General features: G+C 42.6%; 1 protein-coding gene across 2 annotated transcripts in view; it reads right to left on the bottom strand.

The window, feature by feature from the left end:
• OS9 (OS9 endoplasmic reticulum lectin) overlaps positions 1–23074 on the bottom strand; it is a 68350-nt gene that overhangs the window by 19506 nt on the left and 25770 nt on the right. For both annotated transcript variants that reach the window (XM_088465917.1, XM_088465918.1), the window contains exons 5-12: positions 16431–16529; positions 15402–15603; positions 14804–14947; positions 11555–11697; positions 10164–10209; positions 9707–9795; positions 3743–3967; positions 1646–1847 (exon numbers count right to left, since the gene is read on the bottom strand). In XM_088465917.1, coding sequence (XP_088322043.1) covers positions 1646–1847; positions 3743–3967; positions 9707–9795; positions 10164–10209; positions 11555–11697; positions 14804–14947; positions 15402–15603; positions 16431–16529 — 1150 coding nt within the window. The remainder of the gene's footprint in view (positions 1–1645; positions 1848–3742; positions 3968–9706; positions 9796–10163; positions 10210–11554; positions 11698–14803; positions 14948–15401; positions 15604–16430; positions 16530–23074) is intronic.

The following is a 23074-nucleotide window of genomic DNA, read 5'->3' as shown; positions in this document are numbered from 1 at the left end:
TTCTCAGATGGTGCTATGAGTTATTAGATGAGCAATGACCAGCTTAGCTTTTTTCTACTTATTAAGTGGCCAGAACGCTTTGCTGCCATAAGCTGTGTATGTCAGCAGTGTCAATACGAGAAAACCATGGTGCCACTGGAGAAATCCCAGATTTGCAGAAGCCGTAATAACCCATTTTTTCTGCGAAAACTAAAGGAACATAAGCACTGCTTTATACACTGACCTCATGTTGGACAAATCATCTAATTGGTAGCCAATTGTCTGTGCTCTCTGCACATCCATTGACCGATTCGTATGAGGAGCGGTGTATGCACTGCCATCCAGCTAGGATATCCAGTTTGACTGTTTTTCTTATTATCTTCTTTTTTTTTTATTAAATTGGTTAAGGATCCAAGAGGCTGAAATTCGACCAGCAGCTTCTCACTGTTTAGCCCAGCACCTCAAATTAATGCACAGAGATCATAAAACTGGAGTATGTTGCTGCCCACTGTTGCTTTCTGTGAATTATGTTGTTTCCTTGCAGACATCATCTTAGACCTTACTAAGAGCCGTATTCAATATGAGCAGAGATACTTTTTTGTGGTCCGGACTTTCCACCTACTTCGCCTGTTTGGCAGGCGGAAAAGTATCGCGCGTGTGCACGCTTTACCCCGTATTCAACATGAAAGTATGCGAAAACGGCACCCGGCGAAACTGAAACAAGCAGAAAGTGCTGTCAGATTTGGGGAAATCAGTCTGACACACCCCAAAAGTTGCTCTGACATGGGGGTTCACTATGATACCCCCCGATTTGGCTTGCTGAAGGTATTTTGGATTTTTAAACGGGCTCAATAGCTGCTAAATAGCGTTTTTCTATACGTGGTGCAGAATAGTATTCAGGAGTATTTTTTTATGAAAATAGCTATTCCCAGCAAATTTAGGGTACTTGAAAAATGGGGGTCTGCATATTTAAAAGTTGCTAAAGTGTACTTGTAAAAATCGTGAAAAATCCACCTGCACTAGCACCTGCAATCAAAAAAACACTTGGGGCATACTTGGGATCCCCCTCAGAGTCAATTTCGCTAGTTTTTAACTTTGTACCCCAACTGTTATTTTTTTTGCCCCCTTTTTCAAAGTAATTTTTTGGGGGGTCCTTAAGTGTTTTTTTAAAATTTTTTGACACAGTTTACATTTGGGGGACTGTCTGAAGGCTGCAGGGGGGTTCCCACAACGTTGCACCCCAAAACCCCAATTCTGCACTTTTTTCCGCCTGCTATTCATAGGCAAAACTTTTTCGCCTGGTACATTGCATTGACTTTCCTCCTAGGCAGAAAGTCCTTCAAATTGAATACGGGGTAAAACCAAAACAGGCGAAAATGACGTCGCTTGCGAAAAAGTTTAGCCAAAAACACGCGAAAACGGCTTTTCGCTCCAAATTGAATACGGGCCTTAGTTGTAGAACAAACAGTTATATGGTTTTCACCATTATTTTTAAGTCAATGAGGTGTTCTGACGTCAGCCATAATTATAGGTATCTGGGACAGTCCAGCTCTTTTGTATATTACCCTGACAATATTATTGGCTGAACGAATGAGTCACATGTATGGAGCCTTTGCTTTTAATATGGTGTTTCCATCTTTTTCTGTACGTGTACTTTACAACCTACCAGATGGTCCTTTGGCAGCGGGCTCATTGCTGTCTGGTGTCATAACTTCATTACTCTCCACAGGCTCTGTCTCTTCTCCTTTCTCCACTGCAGTATTGTCCAGTTTATCTATTAATTTGTTCAATGTGGTGGCAAGTGATTTTGATGCTTGCTTCCGGTCAAACTCACCCTTCAACCCTTCAGTTTCCATCTCTTCCTGAGCCTACAACATAAACATTCATAAAATGAGCAGTATGAATGATTCATCGTGGTGAAATATAAATACTGTGCTCCCACCTATTTTATAAGAGACTGATATTCAAGCAAAACTGATCTTATAAATGGCATATAGTAAAAAAACACACACACACACACACACACACACACACACACACACACACACACACACACACACACACACACACACACACACACACACACACACACACAGTCACTTATTCCTCCTCCAATGTTTTAATCTCCCCAATCAAGAGATTTTCCTCAGGGACCATACTGAGGAAAATATCTAATTGGGGAGATTATTGAAGCGTTGGATGAGGAATAAGTGACCTGTCGGTGATTACCATTTTTCAAATCCTGTGAGTGCCACCTGTTTTTCTGTCCTATACAGGGGGAAAGCTGCTTTTACCGGGGTAAGGGCACCCGGGCAAGTACAGTTTGTTGAATGAGTGGAGTGCCGGTCGATACAAGGATATAGATTGATCGAGATATATATATATATTTTTTTAAAATTGTTATTAATTAGCAAGATTATATATTTGTTTTACTGTGCAGAGAATTCATATGGTGGTAAGTGAGTATATAAAGAGGAATCATTGTAAGAAACCGTAAGTGAACAGAGAAAACAGAAACCCGATGCCAGGCTAGATATCAGCTTGTCCTTTTGAGTGAACCTGATCCTTTGTAACTACTGAGCAGCAAATGTTATGAAAATCAAATGCTCATTTTAAGAGAAGTGCTAAATATATACCTGCATCTACTGTACCTTTACAGCCAGTATACACCAATACTATAACTCACTACTCCTTGGAAGTTTGATCTCAGCTGCCCTCAGGAGTATGGAGAAGACAAAAAGCAAATCTACTGTTCCATTAATCTTCCTAATGCAAAGTGGACAAGAATATTCGTCACAACCTACAGAAAGTTCTGATTGTCCCTAAAACCATATTAAATTGTTGGCTTAAAGCACACATACTGCAAACTGTAAAAGTATATATTTAGGTTAGTAGGGCAACCAGATAGAAAAATATTAAACTATGCAGCTAACCGGTTGATCTGCAACATTCTACTGGTTCTATGCAGACACAGAATAAAACAGATGTCCGAACCAGGAGAAAGCAGACATTGATCCATTTTAGACAATCCTCATCTTGTCATGACATATGTTAAAAGTACATGTTTTTTTTTTATAAAAGGACCCTTGACTGCTATGTGAGCCTGTCCATTGGGCATCAAATACAAAATCAGCACATGCAACTCAAAACAGTTATTTTGCATGAGCCCTAACATGTAACACATGTTCTGGCTTGGTCAGTAGTGTGATACAGCCATCTAGTGGAAGTAAAACATTAAACAGGAAGCTACAGCAGTGGTTCTCAAAATCGGTCCTCAGGATCCCATACAGTTCATGTTTTGCAGGTCACCCAGCAGGTGCACAGGTGTATTCATTACTCACCGACACATTTTAAAAGATCCACAGGTTAAGATTATTTCACTTGTCACTCTGTGAGGATACCTGGAAAACATGCACTGTTTGAGGTCCTGAGAACAGAGCTTGAGAAACTGTGAACTACTATTCAGCAGAAACACCAACCACACTGTAATCTTGTTTGACAATACTCAAATATAACAGTGAAATTTACATTAGAAAATGAATTGCCGAAAAATCATGTTGCAAACCCTTTACATATAGAGAGTAGACCTTATACTTGTTTTTGTTAGATATTATAGTATGATTACATGCAGTCCCGCACACAGCCCCATTCTTCAAACCAAGTAAGCAACAACAAATAAAGTTTCCGGTCTGCACAGTTTCTATGGACAGAACATTACTGCATCACCCAACAAAATCTCAATGGTCAAAGACCTAGGACTTACTTCATCAATGATATTGTCAAATTCCTTCTCCATTTCTGTTTTCACAGTTTCTTTTATCTGTGATTGTTCAGATTTGGGAAGCAGAATGTTTTCCAGCTCCTTCTCAAACTCCTGCATGAGGGCCTGCTCATCTTCATCCTCAGGATCTTGCATTTCAGCCACTGAATTAGTCTCTCCACCACTATTCAACTTCTTGTTTTCAGCATCAGTGTCTTCATCCTCTTTCTGCAACAGAAATGTTGGTCTTCGTTAGAATATGGTCCTAAAGAACGATACCTTGAAATAAAAAATTTCAAGCAACAGAACGCTTCACCAGTGTTAACTACAATGTAGATAATATGATTTTTGATCAACTTACCATGGAATCCTTTTCTCTTAAGCAGGCTGGGGAACACAGGATAATGTGATTGCAGGTTGGAGCTGCAGCTGCCACTTAAATTAAACTGTAGCATTAAAAACTAAGCTCCTCCTCCCTGCAATTCCACAATGCCAGTACTTCTTTAAAAAAAGAGTCCAGAGAGGAGTAGCAGGAACCCCGTGAAATGGTTAGAACAACCAAAAAACCAGTAGGGAACAAAAAATACAGTCAAGAACAAAAACCTTGCACAACTGAGCGTGGGGAAGGTATCGCAGTGTTCCCCAGCTTGCTTAAGAGAAAGGATTTTTGGTCAACTTACTGTTGAATTCTTATTTTCTCTTGCAGCAAGGCTGGGGAACACTGGACAACGGGACGTTCAAAAGTCGTCCCCAGGGGAGGGAACGCTCAGACTGCCTGACCGGAGAACTGTACGCCCAAAGTGGGTGCCGCCGGAGGCAAAAAACCTGAAAACGTGACCTGTGCTGCTGAAGTTCCTCATTGCACTGTCCATAAGATTGCCAACGCCCTAGTGGAAGGCGCAAACACATGGTCGCCCCTGCACCACAACAGGCTTGAGTGATGACCAAGCAGATCTAACGCGCAAGGGTCTACCAAGTAGCCAGCCAACCATGTGCGTCATATAAAGAACCCGCAGAGAACAGTGCGGCGTACCAAAGAAGACGTGTCCAAGAAAATCTGCAGAGCTCAGCACAACTAGCAGTGCCAGATCATGCCAGTCCTGGGAATTCGCCAGAGGAGAAAGAATTGGAAGGACAGCAGCCTGAATACAAAGCGGAAAACAAACGTCGGCTGGAATGCAAAAACTGTACGGAGAACCGCACAACCTTCATTAAAGACAAGAAAAAGTGGCTTGCAATCCCTAAACCCAGATCTATGCCGATGGAAGGTGATAGTTGCTTGGAAGCTGGTCTTCCTTATGGCTATTTGAAGATCCACTGAACGCAATGACTCCAATGGAGCCTGTGTGAGAGCTGATAGGACTAGATTAAGATTCCACGGCTCCACCTGTGGACGAATACGCAGCATACATTCTAAAAATGATTTGGACACACTGAAGAGAAAAAAACGCAGCTGGAAAGAAAATGACAGAGCCAAACCCTGTATGGTCACAAAAACAAAGTCATCAACCAGCCTCAAACCCTCCAGAAGGAAGCCCAAGAAACGTGAGAAGCAAAAACTTAACGGTAGAGGTTCCAAAAACCCGGAAGTAAGCGCGAGATGGAAAGCCTAGTTCGGACCATGAGAGAGGAAAACCTGCAGCTTTCTCAGTCACAGAAGTCCAGTTGTGAAAACCAACCAGGGAAAGTGCCCTTGTAGACCGGGCCTAGTTGCAGCAAGTCTGTACGAAGCAGAAGACGCCACCCTGGACCTACCGACCTAGGGAGGACGTCTGCGTACCATGACCAGCATAGCCAGCCTGGAGCCACTATGATTACCCTCACTTGGGAAGCCTCAACTAGGAAGGAGATAGAAACCCAGTTTTCGTACCTGCGGCGGAACTGGAGCAAAAACATGCTGGCTGAGAGGAGTGGAACGATAGCACGGCCCAATGTCATCGCATTCGCCGCTTCCTGGGGAAGAGCGATGGTAAAAAACAACAAACACCCTGGTGGCGGACCTCTGAGGTCCCAGCTGGAACCAAGGCGAAAGATGCCAAGCACTTTGTTGAGTGACTTCTTCAGACAGCTGTCACTGAACCAGAGCAACCGCCCGACCACTTTCAAGTGAACTAAGTAAAGGAGAGAGACACGTCCTCCTTGGAGCAGTGTCCCCAGAACTGAGAAAGAGTGTTACTAAACCTGCCCCCGGAAATCGAACCCCTGCTGGGGAAGAATCGGCTTGTGTCAAACAGACCTTCCAAGGACGCACGAAGGAGGAGCAAAAACTTGGAAAAAAAGTGGACCCCGCAGTTAGGACGGCACCGGCAAAAAAGTGCTTTCCAGACTGGTGGGGATTATCCAGTTTTGACCAAAAGAGAACGTCCTTATCCAACAGAGGAAAGCGTAAGGAACACTCTGACTCTGCGCTTTGCATAAAAACTCATTAACAAAGGGTCCTTCAAGCCAAACCGGCAGTAGCCAAAACCCAGAAGCAACCTGTGCCCAAGTCTTGTCTGGCCTCCCACGAATGTCCCGCTAATTCAGCAGGGCATTCCAAGGCGATTCACTGAAGCCCCTAGATGAATTTATCAGCAGAAGTGCCATGCCACCCATGTTGCGGCTCGACAAGGCAGGATAACGACCCTAGAAACTATAAAAACAGACCGGAGACAACCCTCCCAGGTCTAGTTAGAGTATCCTTACCGGACGCTGAGCCCTGCACAGGAAGGGTATGCGGTGATCTAAACGGCTACCACAGCAACTACCATGGGAAGCATTTCCACTTGCATACTCAGGGTCTGATTCAGACCCGTTCGCTATATGCGTGCGCTCGCAAGCGGCCCGATGTCCTGCGTACGTGCATGCTTTGTTCTGCGCGTGCTACTCACTGTGATCGCATACCGCTCGCTCACCCTGCAAAGACAGCCCAGTGTAATGAGTGACAGGAGAGGCCGTTTGTGGGCGGTAACAGGGGCAGTCCAGTAAAAACGGGGGTTTGGAGATGTGAACGCAGGCGTGCCCGAGTGTTTCAACGCCGTTTCAGAGGCGTGCATAATTAACAGGTAGCGTCATAGTACACGTCACTTGGCTTTTTTTTTTTTTACACTGAAATGCTCGCAGAGCTTGCGGTAGGGTAAGACTACCACAAGCACTGCGTTCGCATCTGATGATCCTCGATTTACCAACGTTTTCACACACTTCCTGGACATGACGTGTGCCAGTGGGCGTCTCTACATACGCTAAGTGGTGTCTGCATATGCAGAGCGATCACTCGCACAGCCAAAGAGGGTGTTCTTATGCCTTGGCGAGCGATCGCATCCCATGACGTCAATTTGTAAAATTTGCATACACTGAGTGCGAGCGTACGCATCTAGCGACCGGGTCTGAATCAGGCCCTCAATCCGCTAGCCTCTGAAACAGACGTCTCCTAATCCTCCCTGAGGAGACCGGAGAGATTCACAGACAGGAACGTAACTTTCCTTCGCCAACGCTTTAACAGACCCACAGCCACCGATTGAGAATTCATATCTAAACCTCCTAGAAAGTGTCACATAGCAGCAATAAATCAAGGAGGACAGTAGGACCTCACCCTTTGTGACAGCGCAAAGCCACGTAAGTTCCTGCGCATGCAAAACATCTAATGGGGCCCTGGATAGGGAAATGCGCCTCCAAGACCACCCTGCACAGAAGAGAATTCCTGAAAAAGCATGCCAGGTACCAGAAGTAAATCATGGAACCATAGCGGGACATACCGTGGCCGGGAACTTAATCCTATAGAGGGAAAGGAGCCTGTCACAGAGACGAGGGAATTCAGTGCAGCAGCTGAACACATAGGCAGCTAATACTATTACAAGTAGAAAAGCTGAGCCATCCTGTGACATGCAGGAGAAACTAGCTGTCCCAACAGAAGTAGAATGCTCTACCATCACATGCTGAAGGCAGAGCTGGCATGCTGTGCTGCTGCAGGAGGGAAGTGCAGCGCTTGAAGCTCCGCTAAAGCACCCCCGCCCTCCCCCACACTACTCAGACCTGGAGTACCCAAGGTTAGCTAAAACTCCGGTCGTCAAGCCCTGTTGTTGCACACCCCCTGTTCCGTGGGAGCACCGCAAAAAGCCCATCAAAATGGCAGCTGCCATCCGGGACCACAACCTCCTCCGGCACCCTCTAAAAGACGACTGCGTGCTGGTCTCTCTAGAGACGGGACTGCGGTGGGGGGTCCTCGCGGTGTGTGCTCACCCGCGCCAGGCCGCTGACAAAAGCAGCCGCCGCACTCAGTCTGTGCGCTGCTACAAGCAGAATAGCAGCCCTGTAAAACATGCCCTACTCCTTGAAGCACTTAAAGACAACGACTGGCATTGTGGGATTGCAGGAGGGAGGAGCTTACTTTTTAAAGCTACAGTTCAATTTAAGTGCCAGCTCCAGCCCCAACCTACAATCCCATTGTCCAGTGTTCCCCTGCCTTGCTGCAAGAGAAATGCACATTTGTATCATTCTTGTGTTAATGTTATTATGGACACTAAGCCCACATTTTATATAAATTGGACAAATAACCAATGGTAAATAAACTCAATTAATTTTCAGGACCAAGATATTTTATAAATGTAGTCCTTATAATATCTAGTATGGAGTAGACCAGGGATGGATGAGTTTGGTCCTCAAGGACCCAAAACAGTCCATGTTTGCCAGATAACATGAAGATTTTTTAGAATGTGTTATGCCGCATACACACTAAACTATGTCTGTATGCAGGGATATCGTGTGTGGTGGGACCCGGCGGAGGTGCCGACATTGTTAATAATTCTACACATTCTACACACTTACCAATGTCGGCCACGAAAAACAGCGGGCGGATGGGGCGGAGCCAGGCTGCATTCGGCAGCATGGCATCAGCATATCGTTAACGACCCGTGGGAGCACGCATCGTTGGTCGTTCACTGGACGATATGAACGACATGAACGATATCGTTAATAAAAAAAATCATCTAGTGTGTATACCCCTTTAGTTGGTAACTGGATGCATCACCATGTTTGCTATTCATGATCACTTGAGAAATATATTTTAATAGTAGTCAATAAAAGTTAGATTTTAATATACACACAAATCATTTAGGTTAAGAGTGCCTCAGAGTCTACTTTTCTCCATCTTCAAAAAAGTTACATGTAACTCGGACTCTAGGGAGCACAACAAACCTTGCAGGTTTTGCTTGACCCCACTTGGCCACCCCTGAAATAGACGTTAGAAGTAATATTTAGACTTTTAAATTTAGATATAATTATTAATCCCTGATTATTCAATATGGATCAGAAGAATAAAATATTGGCTATGTTATAAATAGAAAAATTTACATACATTTCCAATAATATGATTGTGTATCATTGTTATGTAACACTAATCCTAATATTAAAAAGTTTTAGTATATTATGTTTATTGTATGATATTCTATGATTGGATGATTATTAGATATGTGTATTATAAATAGTTATATCAAATGCAGGTGACTTAAGCAATAATGAGCCTTGGAGAATATTAATTACCATAAGGAGGCTTGGGATACTCTGTGTATGACAATAAAAAAACCGCAACACAAAAAGGAGGCTTGAAGTGCATGAACCTTGTGTGCATGCATAGCTATTCAATTAGAATGTGTCAACCAAGGGAATAAACACAGATGTTTATTATTACACTATAAATTCCTGTCTAATCAATTTACCACTTACGGACAGGTACATGCCACAATGTGTCAAAGAGAATCCGGCGACAGAAATAAACTGCTACGCATTTCTTATCTATGCTGTCCTTAAGTGATGCTGCACTTAGAATAAGGTTTGTGGCTTTTAATACACACTAGAATTGCCTCTCACTTTGTGTATCCTCTGTAGTACTCTCATTTTTCTGTATCCTGACTACTGTAGGTAGAGAATAGGATCTGCAGTTTGAACAAAATATGGAAGTTTCAGTCAGGTCTAGCCCAAGCTATCACTTACCTTTTTATTATGTTTCTTTAAGTCTGCAATAAACTTCACCAGGTCTTCTGGATTCCTTATTATTTTATAACGAAGTGTCTTGTGTGTATCTGTAGGTCGACAAAACCAAAGTATAATCGATATGTGCTATAGTGGACTGGACATCCCCAAGGAACTTCAAGTAGCAGAAGGGAGCTGCAAGTCAAACAGCTCTCGTATTACAGAGGTTTTCAGATTGGTTTAGATAAAATTCAGACCAAGCAAGAGGTCGTACTACAATATACATTAGGAGGTACTGAATGTCCCCAACCCACAACCAAAAGAGCTGGTAGGAATCACGTTCAGTACTGGAAGCGGAGGACAAGGAAAGTAATAAATATAACATACAGGCAACAAACACAATTTAGTTAGGTGGGATATGCCTGGAAGTGATGCAAATGTTACAGAATTGCATGTTCGATTAGTGCTAAGTACTAACCTAGTGGTTCCTCAGCTGGTGTGTTGAGAGGGGGAAATGAGTCTTGCTAGATACAAAGAGAAAGGGTGAATATTAAAAAATAAATAAAAAAGTATAAAAAATAAAATCTATCTATCTATATATATATATATATATATATATATATATATATATATATATATATATATATATATATATTACACACACACACACACACACACACACACACATATATATATATATATACATACACACAAACAAATATAATGCTTCTTTTTCATACTGCTCCTATTACAAGTGCACATCCCATATTTCACAGGATATTCCAAGCAGAACACTGCATTAAAACATAGTATATTATATAATACTATACTATGTGTTTAAACACATAGATAAGAGATATCCCTACGGAAATATTTCCCTTAATTCAAGCTTCCATTATCAGGAATGACCATCATGCAACAATATGCAGGACAGAGAACTGTATAGTGAATCAGGCAACAATCATTTGTGCTGTGTATTTTAACCAATATCTCTGGCTCTGGACTCTATAGAAGTGGTCATGAAGATCTCAGATTACATAACTACTTCAGGTGATTATAATCACCACTCACCTGATGTTTTGTAAAACAACTTGTAAGTGACTGAGTGGTGTGCACATACTGTAACAACTTATTTTGCACAGAAAGGTGCGTTTCTGGCTTTGCTTTTTTAGGGGTCTATTTACTAAGCAGTGTTGGGAGACAGTGAAAAGTGATAAGAAAGTGATAAGGTGCCAGCCAATCAGCTCCCAACTGCCATCTCACAGGCGGTGTTTGATAAATGACAGTTGGGAGCTGATTGGCTGGCACCTTATCACTTTCTTATCACTTTTCACTGTCTCCTAACACTGCTTAGTAAACAGACCCCTTAGACTTTTTGGAAGCATGTTAAATACAGTGAAATATAACTAAGTATCTAAGTGGGATACAACCAGGATACCAGCGAATGGAATGCCGGACATCAGTATACTGACGCCGGAATCCAGTCACACGTCAGAAAGCAGACACCGGCATCCCAAAAGGGATCAAGAAACAGACGGCATCCAGACCGCCGGCATCTCGAAGTTAAGTATGCGGGTTAGGTTTAGGCACCGGACAGGGGGAGTTAGGGTTAGGCACCGGACAGGGGGAGTTAGGGTTAGGCACCGGACAGGGGGAATTAGGGTTAGGCACTGGACAGGGGGAATTAGGGTTAGGCACCTCCAGGGAGGTTAGGATCGGTGTCATCTGACCGCAAGCGTGCCGTCCACAGATTCCATCTAAGCTGCTGAAGTGTCTTTTAAATTCACAAAAAACGAACATATACTTTGAAAGGCATAAAACAAGAAAAGTTTACAACTTGTACACACTGCAGCGACTATAAAGCCTTACCACAGTGTCAGTTTCTGGAGCTTGTGTTTCCGAGTCTTGTGAATGGATTAGTTTATTCCATATATCAGTCTCTTCGTCTTCTTGCTCCACATTTACACCATTGACATCTTCAGTGCTCTCAGACTCAATTGGGGATTCAGATGCTAAATATAAAATATGAAATCTACAAATCATAATGTACCACTCCTCCAAAATAAAAGTACAAAAAAAAAAAAAAAAAATTTAAAAAAATATGCACCAAAACACAAAAAAGGAGAAAACTTGGTATAAAAAAAAAAATCTCACTTTTGCCTAAATTAAAAAATCCTATCAGTAGAAGAATAAACAAATAGTTTGGGGTCTTTTTTTGCTATACACAAGGTAGCTATGAGATTTATATATGGCTCAGGAATAATAAAGTATGAGCTTTCTTGACATGAGTGTTTGGTCACAACAATTGTATAGGAAATAAATTGATAAGGCCATCCCAAATTCCAGTCAGTCATTTACTGGCAGCAAGTATGGGAGTAGCTCACTGCCACAACTGCTATATAGAAATTATATTGCACAGGATAAATGAAGCTATATGCCCTATTAAAATGTGTTTATAGTTATTTTGTAAACTACTTCTACATGAAATACAGTATAATGTTATCATATTAACAACAAATGTAAAAAGGAGACAATTTATATTTTCTAGTGCATGAATATTTTGTTGTTCTGGAAAATTTGCAGTTTCTTGTAAGGTTTACATTATTTATTTATTGACTACCAGTTATTTATGTAACGCGCACACATTCTGCAGAGCTTTACAGAGATTATTTAGCCATTTACAATCTATGGGGTTAATCCAATTAGGAGTGAATTGCGAGTAGAGAGTTTCACAAAACTCGACTACTTCGCACGAATGCGCGCACCTGGGCACTCTCCAATCCAATTAAAAATGCCTATTTGCGGTACTCGCAGTGGAGGTTTGCGAATTGACTGTCAAATGCGATTTGAGAAAAGTGCATGAAAAAATGGGGAGACCATCTTGGACCCCCTAAAATTGATAATTTCGGTAGCAGGATTGTATAGAAAGCCATTTGTGGGCATTAGGAAAGTACTGAAAGGTTTTTAAATGGTGTCAAATGGCTGATTTGTAAATTAAATAAAGCAAACTTTCATTTAATCTCAACAAAATAAACAAACAAAACCAAAAAAGAAGTGATTTTGGGGTACTTTTTTCCTCAATAATAAAAATACTGTAATTACATTTGGGGTGCCTAAACCAACAAAAAAATTGATTTTGGGGTAATTTGAGGCCATTTTTTATTAACCCCCCAAAATGACATGTAATTATTGGACTAATTAAGCCAATTGGAACCCTCCACATGCCTAATTAATCATTGGGGGGGGGGGGGGGGGTGTTCATGTTCAGTACGGTGTCCCGACATTTTAACCTTAAAATAAAGATTTTCCCTTCTATCCCTCACCCTCAGGGAGATGCGAATGGAAAGATGCGAATTCACTCTGACTGGTTCGGTGCGAGTCGCTAATCGGATTGCAAAATTCGCTATGCAAGTTCAAAGAGAAAACAGCAGCTCGCACCTAATTAGATTGACCCCCCCATGTTCCCGACAACATGTATACACACATACACACTAGGGTTATTTTTTGTTGGGAGACATTTAACCTACCAGTATATTTTTGGATTGTGGGAGGAAACTCATGCAAGAACAGAGAGAATATACAAACTCCACACACATAGGGCCATGGTAGGAATCAAACCCAGGAAATCATTGCTGAGAGGCAGTTATGCTAACCATTACACTGCCCGTGCTGCCCTTCTAATCCCCAAAATGCCAGTCTGTAGCTTATAGCAGAACTCGTGTGTGTATATACACACACACACACACATATATTAGATACTCCATTGTCCCAAAATAGCAAAAATGAAATTACACACAAATGTTCAGTATGCAACGGAACACTTTACAATGCATTGAGAGGTATGACAAATAAAATAAGTAGTACTCTGCAAAACGATATCATGGGTACAAAGGCAAAAAGGGATGTAATATTAGAAACAGTGACTTAGCGTTTTTATTTACATGCATTTTATGGAACTTTTACATCTTTGCTGCAGTCACGTTAAAAGCCTCTCTTGGCGTTCCAGGTCCCGTGAGACTGCTAGCACAGAGCGTCTTTTTCACTGAAAATGCTTTTAAAGTTGCAATGCAATGCGACTAGGACGCACCAGCAGACTGTGCTGATTAATTTGATATGCAACACTTTATATCTGTGTGCACCCGAGTCTCTGAAGCTGTATACGAAAAGTGTTACAATGTAGCAGCCACAGTTTTTTTTTTTTATTTCGTTGTGGTCAAACTCAGGTGCACACAGATATACAAGTGTTACATACCAAATTAATCAGCACAGTCTGCTGATGCATCCTAGGTCGCATCGCATCTTAGGAGCATTTTCAGCAAAAAAGACACCAGAGTCTTATTCACAAAGTGATGCGAATAGTCTGTGTGCGACTGCGGGTGTATCTGAATGTGAAATACGTTAAAATGTCAGCAGCTGTAACACTAACGTAGCGTTTTGCATGCAGATACACCAGCAGTCACACACAGAATATAGGCTCGTCACAGATCATGTTAATCAACAGAAGCTTCTTGGGTGTCTTTTTTGCATAGCTTTGTAAATAAGACGCATTTGAAGGTAAAAAGTTGCACAAAAAAAAAAAAAAAAAAAGACGCTCTGCACTACAGAGTCGCACAGTGCTCACACGTTATGTTTAATGCGAATTGCTGCTCACGGTGGTAAGATGTGGACTCAAAAAAAAAATCTGCCAACTGTTTCTTAATAAGGGAGAATTTAAATTGCAGAACATTTTTGCCTGTTGTCTATTAAAGATTTAGAATTTATTTGGAGTCTAGTCATATTTTCCCACACTGTGAATTCTTTATAACCCAGAGTGAAATTAAGTTTCCTCTAAGAAGCAGGGAACCTATAGCATAGCCAACGGGACTAAAAGGTAGCTGGAACTCCAGATGAGGTGGCTAAACAGACAGTCAGAGATGCCGGGCACTAGCAGAGTTGCACGGGACCTGGTGGCTCACTTGAACCAGGCATCTCGCGCCGTGTGGGTATTGAGGCTAGGTATATGAGGACACATCTGTATAGTTGTTTACTTAAATATCATCAGAAGCCAACATGCTTTTGTGGGTTTTACAAAGGTACAATATACCCGATCTTTATCAGATATCTACAGCTGCTACTTACCAGTCTCCACTTGCTGATCTGCAGATTCTGCCATCTTAATTGGATTTTCTTGATGTGTGGAACCAGATTTTTTAGGTGTCAAAGTTTTAAAATCAAGGGTCTTCAATTCCTCAGAGAGCTCCTCCACTATACGCTTTGTGTCAGCTGTGAAGTAAAGAATCATCTAAACATGACATGGAATTTTTTTTAATTTAAATTCAAAAAACACATCTGAATTGCTAAAAATCAACCATTTTTGAAATGATGGCATGAAATAAGTTGTCTCGCTATAAAATATTAATACTATACTGCATTATAGAAATATTTGATGATGTTAAGCAGGAATGCAGGTAAAGCAGTAGTATGAATGCAGAAATGGCGAGGGATAAGGTGTAAATATATAATCCATGCTCATTGGAGGGAATTGGCCTACAATAGGTTTTCCCAGCTTTTCCAGGTGGACCAGAATAGCTCAGAAAGCCAGCACTATATTGGTCAAGCTGGTAAGGATGAAGTCTGAAAATAATAATATAGAACAGTTCACCGTTTGGTAATGAATGGATGTAGTGTTCAATTCACGAAGGATAAGGCAGACAACACTTTGTAACATTCTACTTACAGACTTGTGCTTTCACATATTCAACATACTGCTCCGGGCTGAGAGCGGGGTGGCATCTTATGGCTTGTGAATTGCCAGTGGTGGGAGGCCGCAGGAAAGGATGATGGCAGATGCGAGCACTGTGAACGGTCAGCACGTAAGTACAGGACTGTGGTTCATCCACGCGGGCAATGAAGTCTCCAGAGCCTTCCTCACACACGAACTGCAGTAACAACATAACAATTCATTTAGCGTTTTCAACTTCCATTTGGCTACCTTATAACAAATCAGATAAAATAATAAATAAGGCCGCCCATATAAAAAGAAAATTAGCAATAGTGCTACATTAATACTGTTACTTTGTTAGATACACAAACATTTGCAATAACTCCCACTAATGCTGGGCATACACGGCCAGATAAAATGCCTGTCAGATATCGGCGGCATACACAGGAGATATCTCACAGTGTATTAGCCCCGACATCTGCGCTCCGCCCCTGGGGGAGAAGACATTTCTCTGTTCCTTTCATGGGAAGGAACACAGGACATGTCTGTCTGTTGGCCACGGCTGGGCATACACTGCCTAATGCGGTCGACATTTTAACTCACAAATATCGCATCGGACGGGCATGCTGGTCGATATTTAACCCTCGGTTGCCCCGCACACAAGCTACAATAATTGGGGCGATCCGTGGATATCGGGCAGATCTCTCCGATAACTGTAGCGTGTATGGCCAGCTTAACAATGGTCTTTGTTTTGTATTCGTGTATTGCATTAAACACTGCCATGCACAAGTACAGTGTATACTATGGGGAAAACCCAAGTGCGGGCATATTTCATTCAGTGTTTTGTTTTAATTTAAAAAAGTAGCCATAGTTTGATATAAAGTTATGAGAACTGCAGCTTTGTATTTGCAAGTTTATCATATAAAAGACAATTTACAAATTATTCAGATAGCAAATAGGCCTAGAGGGTCCGATACACTAGGTTTTCTCACAGTCTAGTCAGAAACAACAAATAGATGGGAAGGGAATGTGTCTTTTCCTTACCCGGACTTCAGTCTCCCTAAATTTCCCATTCAGATCACATTTAGAGCCGTTCACATATGTCTGGCTGTGGTAACGCTTTAGCTTGTGGTGTTTCGATGCCTTTGAAAATAAAACGACTCATATCAGATATAAAAAGAAGACCTTCTGTACAGTACACATTGCAGTGCATGAAATTCACTTATCTACAATATCCTAAGACAATCTAGGCCAACCAAGGGGACCTCTAGCAACGCAAACAAATAGGAGTAAATGACTATGCGTCACATATAAATGGCAGTTACTACACCACAATACATAAAATGGTAGTTACTTATAGCTGCTGCCTTTTGAAGACAAGGGCCAACATATTAACAGAAGTGAAGTGAAGTGGCTGGTAGCATATCAAAATTATATATAAAAAATGCGTCAATTTTAAAACCGTCTTTTTACTGGCTGAAAGCAAGGTGCAGGTGGGTCATTCCGCATCAAATCAGCACAATTTCTGAAAAAAAAAATTATACCTTACATTCTCTAATTTCAATTAAATTTGGTAAAATACATCCTGCCATGTGTAAAGAAACCCCCCGAATCTTATGCTAATAAGTACACTGGTTTTGAAGGGAATCAGTATGAAATCCCGACACTCGGGATGCCTGCTGTCAATATACTGACAGCGGCATCTCGATGCTCAGGATCCAGACAAGGGTCCGGTAAGTACAGTGCATCCGGAAAGTATTCACAACGCTTCACTTTTTCCACATTTTGTTATGCTACAGCCTTTATTCCAAAATGGAATAAATTAATTTTTGTCCTCAAAATTCTACACACAATACCCCATAATGACAACGTGCAAAAAGTTTGTTTTCTTTTAATTAAAATTTGCAAAAATCTCAAACACACACACTCTCAGAAATCACATATACATAAGTATTCACGGCCTTTGCCATGAAGCTCAAAATTGAGCTCCGGTGCATCCTGTTTCCACTTATCATCCTTGAGATGTTCCTACAGCTTAATTGGAGTCCACCTGTGGTAAATTCAGTTGCTTGGACATGATTTTGAAGAGGCATACACCCGTCTATATAAAGGTCCCACACTTGACAGTGTATGTCAGAGCACAAACCAAGCATGAAGTTCAAGGAGTTGTCTGTAGACCTCAGACAGGATTGTCTCGAGGCACAAATCTGGGGAAGGGTACAGAAAAATATCTGCTGCTTTGAAGGTCCCAATGAGCACAGTGGCCTCCATCATCCGTAAATGAAAGAAGTTCGGAACCACCTGGACTCTTCCTAGAGTTGGCCGGCCGTCTAAACTGAGCGATCGGGGGAAAAGGGCCCTAGTCAGGGAGGTGATCAAGAACCCAATGGTCACTCTGTCAGAGCTACAGTATTCCTCTGTGGAGAGAGGAGATTCTTCCAGAAGGACAACCATCTCTGCAGCAATCCACCAATCAGGCCTGTATGGTAGAGTGGCCAGACGGAAGCCACTTCTTCGTAAATAGCACATGGTAGCCCGCCTGGAGTTTGCCAAAATGCACCTGAAGGACTCTCTGGTCTGATGAGACAAAGATTGAACTCTTTGGCGTGAATGCCAGGCATTATGTTTGGAGGAAACCAGGCAACGCTCATCACCAGGCCATGCAGTGAAGCATGGGGGTGGCATCATCATGCTGTGGGGAGGTTTTTCAGCAGCAGGAACTGGGAGACTAGTCAGGATATAGGGAAAGATGAATTCAGCAATGTACAGAGACATCCTGGATGAAAACCTGCTCCAGTGCGCTCTTGACCTCAGACTGGGGCAACAGTTCATCTTTCAGCAGGACAACGACCCTAAGCACACAGCCAAGATATCAAAAGGAGTGGCTTCAGGACAACTCTGAACGTCCTTGAGTGGCCCAGCCAGAGCCCAGACTTGAATCCAATTGAACATCTCTGTAGAAATCTGAAAATGGCTGTGCACCGACACTTCCCATCCAACCTGATGGAGCTTGAGAGGTGCAAAGAGGAATGGGCGAAACTGCCCAAAGATAGGTGTGCCAAGCTTGTGGCATCATTCAAAAAGACTTGAGGCTGTAATTCCTGCCAAAGGTGCATCAAAGTATTGAATACTTATTTACATGTGATTTTAGTTTTTTTTATTAATATATGCAAAAAAAAACAAAAACAAAACTTTACACGTTGTCATTATGGGAGGTATGGTGTGTAGAATTTGGAGGTCAAAAATGAATTTATTCCATTTTGGAATAAGGCTGTAACATAACAAAATGTAGAAAAAGTGAAGAGTTGTGAATACTTTCCAGATGCAGTGTACATGCACTGAACATGTACATCTAAATAATATCAGAAAAAGGCTCCTTTATGGGTCAGTGAAATACATGTACTGTATATTTTGATAAAACCATAAATCAAAATGCTCCCTGTACAAAAGCCAATCACTTGTTGCTCATTCAAATCCTTATGGAGTGACAATATCCAGATGAGCTGGAGGAAGTGCATTGACATAAACCATTCTACATTATACCCTGGGAGTGTCATGCAAATATATATATGTAAAAAAAATACCATTTGAGGTTAAAAAAAAAAATGAAAAAAGCTTCACTGTTTAAAAAATTAAATAGTTAAGTACAGTACTTTCAGAAAGATTTTCTTGTCACCCAGATTGCCGATCAAATAACCATTAACCACTTCAGGTTTGAAATGGACGCTTGGATATTGGCAATAACACATACATTTTCTATGGGAAACATTTTTCACGTGTAAAACATTTCCGTGAATCATTAAAAATCGTAAAAAAAAAAGTTAAGATCCGGAAATTGCATTGCGCAAAAAATGTAAAAAAAAAAAAAAAAAAAGTCACAGGGCTGAGTAATGCCCGAGTAGATACAACGCACAAGGGTCTACTGAGTAGCCAGTCAACCATGGTCCTAAGAATCTTAAAGAACCCACAGAAAATAGTGTGGCGTACCAAAGACGAAATGTCCAAGGAAATCTGCAGAGCTCAGCCCCACTAGCAGAGCCAAATCATCCCAGTCCCGGGAATTCGCCAAAGAAGGAAGAACCGGAAGGACAATATCCAAAACCAGTGTCGGCTGGAGTCATAAAACCTGTACAGAGAACCGCACAATCTTCATGGAAGATGAGCAAAGGCGCCTTGTGAACCCTAAAAAAATGAACTATGCCAAGGGAAGGCAATAGCCATAAGGAAGACCAGCTTCCAAGCAACTAAGTGAAGATCCATTGAATGTAACGACTCCCATGGAGAGCCGATAAGACTATTAAGATTCCACTGATGCATCTGCAGACAAAAACGGTGGCTAAATACGCTGCACTCCTTACAAAACGGTTTGGACCGTTGGAAGAGCCGCCAAACGCCGCTAAAAGAAAATGACAGGGCCAAAGCCTGTAACGTCAAAAAACAAAATTGGCAACTGGCCTCCAAACCCTCCAAAAGAAAGGCAAAGTAATGTGAGGCGAAAACTGAGATGGCAACGGAGTCCTTGCTTGCAGCCTAGTACAGACTAAGAGAGAAAGACCTGCAGCTTTCTCACTCTCAAACATAGAAGGCCAGGTGTGAAAAACAACCAGGGAAGTGCGCTGGTAGAAAATGACCCTAGTTGCAGCAGATCTGGATGAAGTGGAACGATGGCTTGGAGCTCGAGCCCATCGAACAGCCGAGCCGTTGTGGATGGTGACCCAAGGGCCCAGAGGCGATACGCAGTTTCTCGGCACCTCAGCCCAGGAGACGCGCGGCTGTGGCCACAATGAGCCAATCCAGAAGGACCAAGGAGTGGACCTGGGGGAGAAGAATGGAAACCCTCTTCAAATGGAGAGTGACGAGTGCTGTCAGACAGACTGGAAACCGAGACGAGAGGGATGCCGAGCAACTCTGTCAAGTTTGGAGAATTACCCACTGGGGCTCCCGTGAGTAGAACCTGGTCCTGACTATAAGATTGACGGACCAGGCACAGACCGAAACTTTGACCAAAATTTGTAGAGTCCGCTCACTGACCTCCGCAAGTAAAAAAAAAACAAAACACAATATTGCTGGAGAGTTTTCAGACGCCACCCCCCAAACTGAAGGCGCAGACAAGGAGACAAGGGATACCTTGCAAAAGTCGGGATATAGCACTGATCCGAAAGTGCTTGAAACAAGCGACCTAGGAAGGTCCGTAACTGTGAAGCTGAGGTATGCTTCACAAGTCGAACTTCCAGAGGGATGAATTATGATATGTTCTATGCACGGCAGCACCGACTGTATTGTGTTGCAAACCACCAAAATGTAGGGTCCAGAATAGACATGGGATTGAGTCGAATACCCACTGAAGAGGTATAACGACCTGCCTCAAACAGAATCTGAAGACATGAATTCCAGATGCCTACAAAGGAGGAGTTGTTGGCCTCCATGCTGTGGATGCCTGATTGGAGAGAGTTCATGCAAACTGAGCCACCCACTCATGCAAACTGAGCCACCCACCCCCTGTGCTCAAGGCACGAAGAGACAAAAGCAGCCGGAATGAGCCATTCGGCCTGCGAACTAGGAAGGAGATAGAACCCCCGTTTCCGTAACTGCAGCAGAAGTGGGAGCAAATAAATGTTGACTGAGAGGAGTGGTATGATAGCACACCTAATTGTGAAAAAATAATAAGCATTGCTGTGGTAGCGAACCACCGAGGTCTCAGGCAAAGACGTCACCAAACAGTCTCCGAACCTGAGCGAGCCACTCCGTAAAAGGACCTAGGCTTCCTTGGAGCTATGTCCCCAGTGATTGTTACTAGAAATTCTTCCCTCGGAAGAAATCGGCTTGCGTCAGACTGACCTTCCAAGGAACGCACCACTTCGAAGGAGGAGCGAAAACTTGGCAATGCGGAACACGCCATTAGGGACGGCCACCGGCAGAGAACATCCTTACCAAATAGAAGATAGTGTAAGGAACAATGCGTATGAGAAATGTAGAGCCAAAGGGCCCTTCAAGCCAAAGCAGCCGTAGCAGACAACCTGGAAATTACCTCAGTCTTGCCTGGCCTCCCACACAGAGCTTGACGCGAATGTCCTCACAATTCAAAAGGGAATCCTAGGGCAAATCACTGTGAAGCCCCACAACTAAATTTTCAGCAGTAGTGACCAGAGCTCACACCACCCATGTCAGGGCTCGCCAAGGCCAGATAACAACCTCAGAACCTATCAAAGACCGGAGACAGCCCTCCATGGTCTAGCTAGAGGATCCCCACTGGACGCTGAGCCCTGCCCAGGAAGGTGTGTGTGGTTAAAGAATGCAGAGTATCCACTACGCTAGTGGATATCCACTACGCGATTAAACCAACAGAGCGATTGAACGATAACGACATCGTTAAATCGCTTGTTAATCGGCCGCAAATCGGGAAGTTTAATGTCAAAAACGACCAGCTATGCGTGCGCCCGCTGGTCGTTTTTGACATCCATCATCGCCCGAACATGCTGGTCAACCCGACGATAACGTCAGGTTGACCATGTTCGGGGATGATTGATGTGCTTATACTGAATAACTGATCGTTCCGTGTAGGCACATCACAGACTGTAAAACGACTGCACGATTACAATGTTGTAATTGTACACTCATTTCACAGACGGCAAGTGGATGAATGGCATTAATGGCTATTGCAGCGACTAATGTGGGAGGTTTGTATCCCCCAGCAGCTTTAAACGTATGAACGGAGCAATAATTGAATCGCTCCGTCAGGCACCTATTCGTATAGACGCCCAGCGGGGTGAATCAAACAACTGAATCATCCCCATAGAGTGAGAAATATAAATTATATATATAAATATTTTTTTGTTTTTTTACACAATTCAACCTGGCACCCACCAGCCAGGGGTGCTGTGTATAGCCCCAGGCTATCAGCCAAGTCTTTATTGGGGGGGTCCCAGGGATCCTCCGCCTAGACTGACAAGCAAGGTGTGAAGAATGCTTTGATGTGGGAACCTGTGGGAGGGTCCCATGGATGCGGCATTACACCCTCGCTAGAAATAGTCCGCTGCTGGTTGTGGAAAATACAGGGGACCCCTACTCGTTTTGTCCCCTGTATTTCCACAACCAGGACAGGCTCACTGAGCCTGGTGCTGGTTGATGAAAATATAGAGGAACCCTGTGTCTTTTTTTCCTCCAGTAATTTTTACAACCAGGATCAGTTCGCACTTTATTACATTGGCCGAGTTGTATCCTCACAATGGCAAAAAATCTGGATGGGAGTTTGGCCACTGCAAGTTGCAGGAATGTGAGAAACATGAGCATTTGCATGTTCTTGCACCGTATTACATAGGGCGAGTTCTAAAAATGTGCAAGTATAGTGCTATACTCGCACAGTTGCCAAAACTCTGACCCCATTACATTTGGGCCAAACAGTTTTACCACAAGAGAAGTCACAGACTATACCGCATCTTAAACCTAGGATACAAGTTTCCTTGCTGGTCTACAAGATGACACAATAAAACAATGATGACAGCATGCATGAGCAAGCCCTGAATAATTTTCTATGTAAACATGGAAAGGGAAGTCAATATAGGTAGTTAAAATATATTTAAATAATATAGTTTATGCTAAAGTATATAGGACATCCTAGATAGGACTGAAAGCTACTGTAACATGCAGCAATCCGACATTTTACCTAAAGCATGACTTGCATTATTGAT

The sequence above is a fragment of the Taudactylus pleione genome, unplaced genomic scaffold, assembly GCF_031769625.1.
Source record: "Taudactylus pleione unplaced genomic scaffold, aTauple2 ptg000065l, whole genome shotgun sequence".
In the NCBI taxonomy this organism is placed as follows: Eukaryota; Metazoa; Chordata; class Amphibia; order Anura; family Myobatrachidae; genus Taudactylus; species Taudactylus pleione.
The sequence above is the reverse complement of the archived record's forward strand: the minus strand, read 5'-3'. Positions and strand labels throughout refer to the sequence as shown.